The sequence below is a fragment of the Lepidochelys kempii genome, chromosome 6, assembly GCF_965140265.1.
Source record: "Lepidochelys kempii isolate rLepKem1 chromosome 6, rLepKem1.hap2, whole genome shotgun sequence".
Classification (NCBI taxonomy): Eukaryota; Metazoa; Chordata; order Testudines; family Cheloniidae; genus Lepidochelys; species Lepidochelys kempii.
The window spans coordinates 1,553,252-1,566,409 of record NC_133261.1 but is presented as its reverse complement, the minus strand read 5'-3'; the positions used below and the strand labels follow the sequence as shown (position 1 = coordinate 1,566,409).

At 48.0% G+C, this 13,158-nt stretch overlaps 1 protein-coding gene across 1 annotated transcript in view; it reads right to left on the bottom strand.

Moving 5' to 3' along the window:
- Window positions 1-484: 484 nt before the first annotated feature.
- Window positions 485-13,158, bottom strand: part of LOC140912223 (prostasin-like) — a 133,540-nt gene continuing 120,866 nt past the window's right edge. The window contains 3 exon segments of the mRNA XM_073346354.1: window positions 485-654; window positions 986-1,027; window positions 1,030-1,256. Coding sequence (XP_073202455.1) covers window positions 485-654; window positions 986-1,027; window positions 1,030-1,256 — 439 coding nt within the window.

Genomic DNA, 13,158 nt, shown 5'->3' with positions numbered 1-13,158 from the left:
GGTGCTGCTCCCATGCTATCTGTGCTGGGGGGGTTGGCAATGGGGCAGGTCACAGGCCCGTCAGCAGGAGCCCAGCAAAATGGGCACCTAGGCTCCCTGCTCTAACCCACCAGACCCCACTCCCCTCCCAGAGCTGGGGATAAAACCCGTTTCCCTCTCATGCCATGTCGTGCTGCAGTGCTGGGGCAGAGCTACCATCCTTGTTAGGTTTGTTTTCTCTGGCATTAAGCTCAGGTTAAGTTTAACCCTCTCAGTTCAGCAGGCCCAGAGCTCAGAGAGTCTCCCCCCATCCTAGGGTGATTTGTGAGATGTCCCAGAATGCACTGCTGCGGGGCGAGCTGCTTTCTCTATCAATGAGATGCGGAGGAAGATCAAATTAGAACATCACCCACGCGAGCCTTTTTTGAGAGTGGGGGAGGAAGGGCCAATATTTGCAAACAGAACAATGGGCCAGATAGTTTCTAGGAGCACCAGGGCTGCCCCCCTAAGCCAAGAAGCCTACCTGGCAGGGGCCACTAGGGTCACCTCTGGACCCAGGGCATAGCATGTCATTTTTGATCCAATGGCTGCATTTCCCAAAGCGTTCTCTGCAGGTCGGCACAGTGATGAGAGGAACCTGCAGCTCCTGAAGGGTCTTGGGCGGCTTCAGTGTATCTGGAAGGAGAGAGCCGGGGATGGAGCATAGTGGGAGGCCGAGGGAGCTGGAAAGGACAGGGGGGAGCTGGGAAAAATCTCTCCCAGTGTAACGGACTGGCCAAGCGCGTGAGCTACATCGCCGTCTAGGGGCTGCAACTCACAATGCACAGAAACGTCACAGATTCTTTGTGTGTGTGTGTGTGCTCTTGTGGCTACACAGCCCTGTGTGTTCAGAGCTCCAGGGAAGGCCTCTCCGACTCTGGAGGCATCAGCCACCCCCGGGAATAGGGGCTGAATAGCAGCCCCCTCAATCGCCCCTTAGATCCATCACACTCCCATCCCCCCTCACCATCACAGCCCCATCCAATGCGGCCCCAGCCCATGACCCAGACTTTTCCCCTGCTGGGAATGGGGTGGAGAGGCCCGGTAGGGCGATGGGGCGGATGGTGTCCGTGAAGGTGACAGGTTCCGTCAGCTGCACGAGGGCGATGTCGGCGACAGACGTCTTCTGGTTGTAGTCGCGGTGGACGACGATGCGACGCATGGGAGAGGCGCTCCCGGTTGGGAGGGAGAGCTGGTACTCTCCCAGGTGCATGCGATATGCAGAGTCAGGGAAAGAGCTGGGAGAGGAGGGGCAGAAAATACCGATCAACACCCCCTTCTGGCCCGGGCCCCTCCCTCACTCCACCTCTTCCCCTAAACCCCCACCCATCTCTTCCACCCCCTCCCACGAGCGACACCAGAAGCTGGTGGGATGGAGCAGAACGGGGTGGGGTCGGCTGCGGCTGGGTCGCTCGCTTTTGCCAGCACCAGGCGCTCCGCTAACCCCCCAGGCCAACCTGGACCTCACATCCAGAAGCACGGGGCCCCTCAAAGCACAGGGCACGGGGAAGTTGCCCCACTCTATCCTATGGATGGGATGGCTCTGACTAACGTAAGGTAGCTCACATCGACCTGACTCTGGAAGTGTCTTCCCTAACCTTTTGCTGCTGCCGATGTAAGGGCCCCACTGCGCCAACTTAATAACTCCACCTCCACGAGCGGCCTAGAGACAAGGTCGATGTAATTAGTTTGATACATGTCAATGGTGACACTGCGCTGCTTACGTCAACTGTTAATGGCTTTCACGAGCCTTCCCACAATGCCCCACACTGACAGTACAATCGATACAAGCCCTGCTGATAAGGACACGCACCGCCGACACAAGGAGCAAAGCGTAGCCACGCACAAGCGATGTAATTACTGCGGTGGCTGTATGCTGACGTAGGTTAACGTCAGTGATGCTGATGTCTTATCAGACCTGTATGTTTGCCTGAGATAGACTTTTTTGCCCTTTTGACTTTTGATACTTTTATATACTTACTAATGTAAGCGGAGTCTGAATGAGCTCTCCCCTGACATCTAGCGGTCAGCTGTGTGAAAGGACTTCAGGAGCTGATCTCATTTGCATGGACACACCCACCCTGCCTAAGTGCTCAGCATGATGGGATTGCTTGCCCAAATGATCACTTGTGTCTGGTGTTGGATCCCCAGTCTCCTTGTTATTGGGGCAGGAGTAATAAAGGGTTGTGTTACCCTTGTTGTGTGAACCGAGGGCAGCAGAACTGTACCTGGCATACCCTGATAGAAGGACTCACCCTCAACTGAATGGCACTTGCTAGGCTGGGGACATGGGTTCCAAAGTGCCATAAGAAGAAAGAGTTGGTGGTAGGTACTTGTACTTGGGTCTGGTAGACACACTATTTGACCTTTCTCTTTCCATGATATAATAAAAGACATAATTTAGACTCTATTGAGAGCCTTGTTACATGCTGCAGAGCTAAAATCACTGATAACCAGGTCTAAATAATAAACCTTCTTTGAGTCAGTGTCTCTATTGTAAGAGACTGCCCAGTGTACACTAGGAGTGAGGCTCCCTGACTAAGCTAAAATCACTGAAATTTGTGTGAAGTGGGGGACCCTGAAGACATCTTGGTGAGCGGCCAGCAGCGAAGTTGGCAGAGAGGGGTGTTAATTGGCCATTGGGGCAACTAGCGAGTGCTTGAGCAGCAGAGTGTTTGAGGTGCCTCCTTCTCCCCCCACTTCCATCCAGGGTGGGAGGTGAACTCGGCGGCTGAACCTCTGAACTCTGGGACTGCACTGGCCAAGGACAGCAACTGTGAGTGGGGTGCAGAGAAGGGACGGGCACGTTAAAGGGACTTTTGGGTTGCTGGACTTAAGAACCTGAGGGGAAAAGGACAGTGCCCAACTTACTTGGGGGTGGGTCTTTTGCTCATGGTTTATGTTTATGAATCCTAGTTGCAATGTTTCCACAAATTAATGCAGAGTTAAATCCCTCCTTTTATTAAAAGGTTTTACTACACTCAGGCTCTGTGCTTACGAGAGGGGAAGTATTGCCTCTCAGAGACACCCAGGGGGTGGTGTGTAATTGTCCCAGGTTACTGGGTGGGGGCTTGAGCCAGTTTTGTGTTGTATTGTTGAAAAGGAACCTCTAGCTATTAAACCAGGCCCTTGTCCTGCTGGCTCTACCTGGCAGAAGGGTGACACGAATCTGTGTGAACAAAGAACCAAGACGCTGTGTGTTGCTTCTGCCTAACTAGTTGGGGGGTTTAGCACAATGAGAAAAGATAAGAAACAGAGTTAAAGTGTTACCAGGTATGGTGGGAGTGGAACTTCCCCAGGCCACTGGCTAAAGTGACCTCACTCCGTTCAGTCTCAAAGGGGGCAGAGATGTGACGAAGTGGGGATTTTCCCTTGTTATGTTGTATGTGAGTCTTACTGTTGAGCCGATGAGAGTTTTACTGTTTTGCATGAATATGGTGTGTGGCTCAGTTTCCCTGTGTGCTGCACCAGTTCCTCGGTGGTGGGAATAGAGGTGTGTGACTTTGGCTGAGACCTCTGGGGCAGGTGAGGCTGCTCCAGCGGCCTGCACCTATGCTGTGACCAGTGCCCTTCGTAACCTGAGACCCATGAGGGGGATGCAACCAGGTGATGACCAGGAAGTGAGGCAAAGACAAGGAGGAGGAGCAACGGGCGTGTTGGAGGTTGGGTCGCTGGAAGCTGGAAGTCTGTTTGGGGGGACTGGAAGATGGGGAGTCCAGGCTGCCTGGTCCAGGACTCCCCAAGATGGATTTGGCTGAAAGTCACTGATGTCTGTGCCACAAGTCCTCCTTTTCTTTTTGCGAATACAGACTAACATGGCTGTTACTCTGAAACCTGTGATATCAAGGTCTGTTCTATGCTGTGTTCCTGTCAACTTATAAACTTTTACCAGCTGGCTGAGAGTCTCTTTTGACTGTGGAGTTGGAGTGCAGGGCCCTCTGTCTTTCCCAGATCCCCGCCCGGGCAGATTCATTGCAGGAAGTGCACAGCATGGAAGGGGATGCTGAATGCTCTGAGGTCAGACCCAGGAAGGTCAAAGCTGTGTAAGCTTCTTGCCCTGGCACAGGATGCTCAGAGAGAGGAGGCATGCTTTCCCAGAGTCCTGACTGGCTTTGTATGGAGTAGTTCCAGAGCATTGGTCCAGTGACTCCATGAAAGTGGTTTGTCAGACAGAGCCCAGAAAACATAACCCTCTGGTCTCCCAGAGGATATGAACCGCCTTTGGGTTACGGGGTCCCACAATTAGGGTGTAATGTTACCATGTGTAATCATAATGGTACATCCATAAAGGAAAATCCCTGAGCTTGCCGTTATGTACATAGAATCATAGGACTGGGAGGGACCTCGAGAGGTCATCTTGTCCAGTCCCTGCACTCATGGGAAGACTATTCTCTAGACCATCCCTGACAGGTGTTTGTCTAATCTGCTCTAAAAAATCTCCAATGGTGGAGATTCTACAACCTCCCTAGGCAATTGATGCCAGTAGTTAATCACCCTTAGAGCTAGGAAGTGTTTCCTAATGTCCAACCTAAACCTCCCTTGCTGCAATTTAAGCCCACTTGTCCTATCCTCAGAGGTTATCAGACTGGGCATAAAGTCTCCCCTGGGATGTTGGGTCGATGACATTTAACCACTTTGCAGAATGTAACCTACAGGTAATATGAATACCAAGCTAAAAAAAAAATACAAATTTAAGCTGGCCACAGCCAGGAGCTGGAAATACTCCCTGATGGGTGAATGTATGGAATCCTCTGTGGAAGCAAGTGCAACCCGCACTCTCCAATGTGTCCTTTCAGACCATTACATGGGTGGTGCACCCCAAAGAACGGTGGGTGGACTGAGTACATCCCAACTGCAGCACATACACAGAAGGGTTAAAGCAGTAATTTAGTTGGTGGGTGAGGGGACACACATGGAATCGTCACCAGAGAAGGGATTCGCGGGCAGCAGGAAACACAGGGTTGGGTGCATGGACCCTGGGGGACAGCTGGGTACCCAAATAACTGATAAGCCAAAATGTGAAACTTCAACAACAAATCAATGAACTACTGGCTCAGCAAGTGTCTGCAATGGTGACAGGATGGAGAAGGGCAGCAGAGGTGAACTGGCAGTTAACTCAATGGACAGGAAACCTGGTAATGTGGGTGGGGGATGGTTTCAGAAGGCTAACCTGGAGGGAGGTGTATATGCTCAGCTAGCAATGTTAATGAATGTCATGAGGGACACATGGGCGGGACGATGTCCTTCAGCTTTAAATCGTGAAGCTAGTCCATAGTTATCCACACTTGCCCGACACACCCATCTGCATGGAAAATAACATCCTCCACCTGTGGGTTTAGCACCTGGGTAATAGTCACCATGATACTTTGGAACAGGACGGTAACAAAGGTGGTCCCCAGGAGCCCTATGGGAGTAAGGAGAAAGGGATTAGCTCACTGGGAACCATTGGGGGATAGAGAGGGAGGGTTGAATGGTGTAAGTTGGACAATAATCAAGTAGAGCAATGTATGTCCATGAAAGATATTTGGATGTGCCCCTCCTCAGTGGCCACAGAAGAGGAGGATCAGTGGCCTGTTGCAAAAGGGGAGTGATTAGGGTGTTGTAGATGGGGTATGATGTGTTTTGCTGGGAATGTACACGATCCTGTAATATAACACTAGGGGGCACAATTATACCAGCACATGATGAAATTACACACATCTACACACTGCCATCAGTGCATGAAAAGGGGTGGCTTTTGAGAGTGCTTGTGGTGATAATGTCGTATTCAGGCCTGTATATTTGCCTGAGATAGAGTTTTGGGTCTTGTTTGCCCATTTGACTTTTCATATTTTTATATCCTTCCTAATATGTGTGTGAACAAAGACACTGCGTGTTGCTTCTGCCCAACCAGATGGGTTTGTTAGTACAGTGAGAAAAGATAAGGAACAGCGTTAAAGCATTGCTGGGTTTGGTGGGAGTTAAATATACGAGTGTACACTTGCAGGACAGTCCTGCCTCAACTCCTCTCCGGAGATAAGGTCAATCTACCAGTTGGGAGGGGCGAGTGGGATGGGAGGGGTGGGGTGGCATAAGAAACACTAAAAGCCAAACAAATGCCTGGCCTTGTCCAGTACACAACCTCACTCCTTACCTCTCCCATGCGATACAAAAGAGGTGGTACCAAAGCCCCCAGACTCAGGACTCTCCAGAACAGAATATGACCAGAAATTGTAAGGGGGTGGGACCCAGGGCGTGCGCTACAGGTATAATTAAGCCTGCTAAGAAGGGGGAGGTGGGGAAAAAGGGAACAAGGGAAAAAGGCTCTGTCAGCAAGCAGAGCTATTGATATGCTTGCTTGATTAACCCCAATAAACATTGCCTTGCCTGCACTTCGGATGTTGAAATGCCAATCATGATCGTGGGAAACCCAGCCTACCCCTTCCTACCATGGCTCATGAAACTGTACACAAGCAGCCTGGAAAGCAGTAAGGAGCAGTTCAGCCATCAGCTGAACAAGCGCAGAATGGTGGTGGAATGTGCCTTTGGACATTTAAAAGGTCGTGTGCGTTGTTTGCTTCCTAGGTTAGACCTCAGTGAAAGTAATATCTCCATTATTATTTCTGCCTGCTGTATGCTCCATAATATCTGTGAAACAAAGGAAGAAAAGTTTCTGCCAGGGTGCGGGGTTGCGGCAGATCACCTGGCAGACGATTTTGAGCAGCCAGATACCAGGGGAAGAAGAAGAGCCCACCGAGCAGCTCTGCATCTCTGTGAGGCTTTGAAAACCAGTTTCAGCAATGAGCCAGAATAATGTGACACTTATCTGTGTTGTTCCTTACCAATCTGTCCTATTCAGTGTATTTTCTCCCTTGTTGACTCCACCCCCACTAACCACCATGTGTGGAATGAATAAAGAGCTTTTTCCCCCTCAGTCTATTTTGTTTTATTATGGACACAAACATACAGACAGCAAAGAAAAGTAAGACAATATTGTGCAAAAGGGCTGATAACACTATGAATCAGTGACCTGTCCTCTTCATTATTTACCATGTCCCCAAATTTTGTGTCATCAGCAAACTTTCTCAGGGATGATTTTATGTTTTCTTCCAGATCATTGATAAAAATGTTAAATACTGTAGGGCCCAAACCAGATCCTTGTGGGATCCCACCTGAAATAGCCCAGCTCAATGATAATTCCCCATTTACAGTTACATTTTGAGGCTTAACAGTAGCCCAATTTTTAATCCATTTAATGTGTGGTATGAGAATTTTTTAATCAGAATGTCATGTGGTATATTCATTACTATCATCTTCCCCTTTCTTCCAAATGTTAGATATTATTTTTAGTATTATTTTTACAGGTGCCTTCACTTCCCCTCTAAACCAGGTCAATTTGTTAACTAATACAACCTTCTTCCTCAGTTGTGATATTGTGGCTTTTTGGGAATCTAGTTAGGTGTTCTTAAACGATTCCCAATTATCATTCACGTTTTTCTGATTACATTTTTCCTCCCAGTTGATTTGGCTCATAATTTGTTTTAGCTTTGTGAAATTGACCCTATTAAAGCACTATTATTGCTCTGGACTTTATTCCGCTCGCACATTAGAAATGTGATCAAGTCATCAATAACCATTAATGTTTAGTTCTTGCTATCCATTCCTCTTTATCTATTAGGACAAAGTCTAACATAGAATTCACCTATGCTGGCAATAACACTTTTTGAGTTAGGAAATCGTCTTCTGTTATGTTCAGACATTCCAAGGATGTTTTAGTCCTAGCTGTCATAAATATAAAGGGAAGGGTCAACCCCTTTAAAATCCCTCCTGGCCAGAAGCAAAATCCTCTCTCCTGTAAAGGATTAAGAAGCTAAAGGTAACCTTGCTGGCACCTGACCAAAATGACCAATGAGGAGACAAGATACTTTCAAAAGCTGGGAGGAGGGAGAAAAAGAAAGGGTCTGGGGCTGTCTGTATGCTGCTTTTGCCGGGGACAGAACAGGAATGGAGTCTTAGAACGTTTAGTAAGTAATCTAGCTAGGTATGTGTTAGATTATGATTTCTTTAAATGGCTGAGAAAAGAGCTGTGCTGAATAGAATGACTATTCCTGTCTGTGTGTCTTTTTTGTAACTTAAGGTTTTGCCTAGAGGGATTCTCTCTGTTTTGAATTTAATTACCCTGTAAGGTATCTACCATCCTGATTTTACAGAGGTGATTCCTTTACTTCTATTAAAAGTCTTCTTGTAAGAAAACTGAATGCTTTTTCATTGTTCTAAGATCCAAGGGTTTGGGTCTGTGGTCACCTATGCAAATTGGTAAGGATTTTTACCAAACCTTCCCAGGAAGTGGGGTGCAAGGGTTGGGAGGATTTTGGGGGGAAAAGATGTGTCCAAACTCCGTTTTCCAGTAAACCCAGATAAAGTTTGGTGGTGGCAGTGGAAATCCAAGGGCAAAGGGTAAAATTAATTTGTCCCTTGGGGAAGTTTTAACCTAAGCTGATAAAAGTAAGCTGAGGAGGTTTTCATGCAGGTCCCCACATCTGTACCCTAGAGTTCAGAGTGGGGAAGGAACCTTGACACACCTCTGTGTGACATTGCACGCCATGTGCTTTATGAAGATATGCTTGTGAACATGAATATGACATAACTGAAATATGCTTTATGCGAAATGTCCCATGTAACATATCATTAGAAAGGTTATAATCTACTGAATGTGTTCATCCTATTTGTTTGCATGTATTATTTCTATGTCTGAAGTTAGGAAAATAAGATCTAAACTTGTACTACTGATGTAGTCATATTAAGTGGAGGCCATTAATGGTGCTTCAGAAACAATGAGTTGTGAATGACTGTAATTGTAAATGCATCCGATGAAGTGAGCTGTAGCTCACGAAAGCTTATGCTCAAATAAATTGGTTAGTCTCTAAGGTGCCACAAGTCCTCCTTTTCTTTTTGCAAATACAGACTAACACGGCTGCTACTCTGAAACCTGTAAGTGACTTTGTTTACCTGCAAGCCTTCCTGGGTATGTGTGGGACAGCCTGGAAAGAATGGAGACTGGGGTCTCACAGAGACATGTGACCATGTCACCTAACACTGAAATCCATCTTGAATTTGATACTTTTCCCCAGGGGGGTGGGGTTTCAAAGAAAGCTTTCCCACCTTAGGGAAATTCTATGTAAGACAGGGGAAGTAAACAATGGGGGTCTTCAGATGGCTTAAGAGATGGCCTCACCTCCTGAAAGATAAAGCACCGGGAAACAAGAGGATTGCAACCACAGGGGTGAGAGAGAACAGGCTGTACCCAGGTCAGAAAAGGCAAGTGGCCTGAGAAGGATTTTACCTGAAGTAACATTTAAGGTGAGAAGTTATCATTAGTAACGGGTTTCTTAATGTATTAAGCTTAGACTTGCGTGTTTTGTTTTATTTTGCTTTGTGACTTACTTTGTTCTGTCTGTTATTACTTAAATCCGACTTTTATACTTAATAAAATCACTTTTGTTTATTAATAAACTGAGTGTAAATAATTATTACCTGGGGGGAGGGGGCAGTTGTGCATATCTCTCTTTCTGTGATATAGAGGGCAAATATTTATGCGTTTACCCTGTATAAACTTTATACAGAGTAAAACAGATTTCCCTGGGCTTCAGACTCCCAGAAAGGCAGTACACTGGGTGATGGGAAAGTCCCTGTTAACTGAGAAGCTCCATGGCTGAGTGAATCTCAGTGTCTAAGGAACTCCAGAGGGGTGTGGCCCATTCTCTGAGTCCATGCTGGGACTGAACCGGAGCGTCTGGCTCAGCAAGATAGAGTTGAAGGGCAGCCATGGTGGCAGGAGAGTTGTTCTCAGTGGTATCCCTGTGCATCAAGTGTCAATCTCAAGGGGGTCTCTGTGAGAGAACCTGCCACAGAATGAACAGACCCCAGATAATCATCAAGTGATCCATCCAATCCCATATTCTCAGCTTCTGGCAAACAGAGGCTAGGAACAATATCCCTGCCCATCCTGTTGATGGACCTATCCTCCATGAACTTATCTAGTTCTTTTTTGAACCCTGTTCTAGTCTTGGCCTTCACAACATCCTCTGGCAAAGAGTTCCACAGGTTGACTGTGCGTTTGGTGAAAAACTCAAGTGTTTTGCTGAAGTGGTTCCTCCTAGAGACAGTTCCAAAGATGGGACAGTAGTACCGTTCCTGTGGCTCTGTGACAAGTGGTGGCAGCGGTGGGATGCTGAATGCAGTAGGAGTATTGTGACCTGCAGCAGTAAAACTAGGGTAGTCAAAGGAAACAGCAAGAGAATGGCAAAAACCAGCTCCCTAAGAAGGATATCGCCAAACTGTGAAGGCATGGAGGTTCAACATGGTGCAGCTGATTTCATGGCTGAAGAGGGTTGATTTAACCAAGAAGCAGGTTCCAGACCCAGGCAGGGAGCCAAGAGGGTCCGAGAACAACAGAGGCAGCAGCAGGGACTTGCTGGCTGGGAGAGGGAGCAAGCTGAGACCATGCGAAGCAGTTAAAACAGGAACTGGAGATGGAGAAGGGGAGGGACAGGAGAACCCAGAGAAGGGTCACTGGGGAAAGGCCCCAGATGCCAGTTGTACAGGGAACCTGATACCAAATTGTTGCCCCAGTTTAAGGAGGGGGTGTGGGGTATAGATGCTGATAGAAGCAGTCCGGAGTGTGAAACACTAGCTTCCCCCAGGAGGTGTCATCTCTGGCCCACCAAAAGACTTTGTTAATTGTTTCCCCCCCAACCCATGAAAAGGAAACGTAGACGCATAGGAGATGCATAAGTGGGATACGTCAAGTTTGGCCTGCCATGGGAGCCTGGGCACGGAGCGTCGTCGGTGGGCCGCCACCGCCTCCTCCAGCCAGGTGCTCTCTCGGGCAGCTGCCACAGAGAGCCAAAAGCATAACGGGCAGGGGGTGGGCGGGACACAGCAGGAGTGGGGGCTACTGGGTTAGAGCAGGTGTTTGGGGGATTCTGGATTCTTTGCTCCTCCCCTTGTCATGCACCATGGGGTCACAGACAGGCCCCTTAGCCTCTCCAGCCTATCTTCCACCCAGACAAATTGAACTTAGTGATGAATGGTCCCAAAAATCACACCACACTAGGCTGGTTGCAGCCCCAGGACACCAGTCACGAACCCCAGCTCAACTGGTGCCCTAGATCCTACACCAAAGACAACGCCTGTAGCCTTGTTGAGATTCCCAGTGTTCACCCACCGCACCCCCACTCACTTCTCCCTCCCTGCACAGTTCAGCGATATCCTTCTTAGGGAACTGGTTATACGCATTTCTCTTGCTGTTTCCGTTGACTACCCTAGTTTTACTGCTGCGGGTCACTATACTCCTCGTACATTCAGCATCCCACAGCTAACACCATCTGTCACAGAGCCATAGGATTGGTGCTACGGCCCCAGCTTTGGAACTGTCTCTAGGAGGATCCCCTTCAGCAAAACACTCAGGTTTTTCACACAACGCACAGTCAACCTGTGGAACTCTTTGCCAGAGGATTTGGGAAGGTCAAGACTATAACAGAGTTCAAAAAAGAACTAGATAAGTTCATGGAGGAGAGGTCCATCAATGGCTATTAGCCAGGTTGGGCAGCGATGGTGTCCTAGCCTCTGTTTGCCAGGAGCTGGGAATGGGTGACGGGGGATGGATCACTCAATGATTCCCAATCTGTTCTTTCCCTCTGGGGCACCTGGCATTGACCACTGTCGGGAGACAGGACACTGCGCTAGATGGACCTTTGGTCTGACCCAATGTGGCCATTCTTATGTTTGGTTTGTTAGTCACCTGGCACACGGCACATGGGGTCCTTTCGGGAGCACAGAGAACTGAAGATTAAAGCACGGCCCATGCTGGTCAGCCCAGTGTGATGAAGTGGGATTTTATTCATTCTGTTATGTTGCATGTGAGTCTTACTGTCCTAAACTGATACTGTGTGTGCCTCAGTTTCCCTGTGTGATGCACCAGTACTTAGGTGGTGGGAATTGGGTGTGTGATTTTGCTGAGGCACTCAGGGCAGGTAAGACTGCCTAGCTATTTGCACCTATGTAACTTGAGACCCAGGAGGTGGGGTGTGACCACGTGACAACTTTGGTCCAGGAAGTGAGACAAAGAGAAGGAGGAGGAGCATGAAGGGGGGTGTCAGGGTTCCCTCCCCACTCTGAACTCTGGGGTACAGATGTGGGGACCCGCATGAAAGACCCCCTAAGCTTATATTCCACCATCTTAGGTTAAAAACTTCCCCAAGGCACAAATTCCTTTCCTTGGGCAGTATTGCTGCCACCACCAAGTGATTTAAAGAAACATTCAGGGAGGGGCAACTTGGAGCCCTATCCCCCCAAAATACCCCCCAAACCCCTTCACCCCCTTTTCTGGGGAGGCTTTAGAATAATATACCAACCAATAGGTTAAACAAAGTGAGCACAGACCAAATCCCTGGTGTTTTAGGACACTGAAAATCAATCAGGTTCTTAAAAGAAGAATTTTATTATAAAGAAAAAAAGTAAAAGAAGCACCTCTGCAAAATCAGGATGGAAGACAACTTTACAGGGTAAATAAAAAGATTTAAAACACAGAGGATTCCCCTCTGATTTTGCTTCCCAGTTACAAACCAGAAGAGCTGGCTGTATTTTAAAGAATCCTTATTGAGGTTACAGGGACAAACCATGCCGATGTGTAGAAAGAATAGTAAATATGGCAGGCGACCAGCTTGGCTTAACAGTGAAATCCTTGCTGATCTTCAACACAAAAAAGAAGCTTACAAGAAGTGGAAGATTGGACAAATGACCAGGGATGAGTATAAAAATATTGCTCAGGCATGCAGGAGTGAAATCAGGAAGGCCAAATAACACCTGGAGTTGCAGCTAGCAAGAGGTGTTAAGAGTAACAAGAAGGGTTTCTTCAGGTATGTTGGCAACAAGAAGAAAGTCAAGGAAAGTGTGGGCCCCTTACTGAATGAGGGAGGCAACCTAGTGACAGAGGATGTGGAAAAAGCTAATGTACTCAATGCTTTTTTTGCCTCTGTCTTCACGTACAAGGTCAGCTCCCAGACTCCTGCATTGGGCAGCACAGCATGGGGAGGAGGTAACCAGCCCACTGTGGAGAAAGAAGTGGCTCGGGACTATTTAGAAAAACTGGACGAGCAC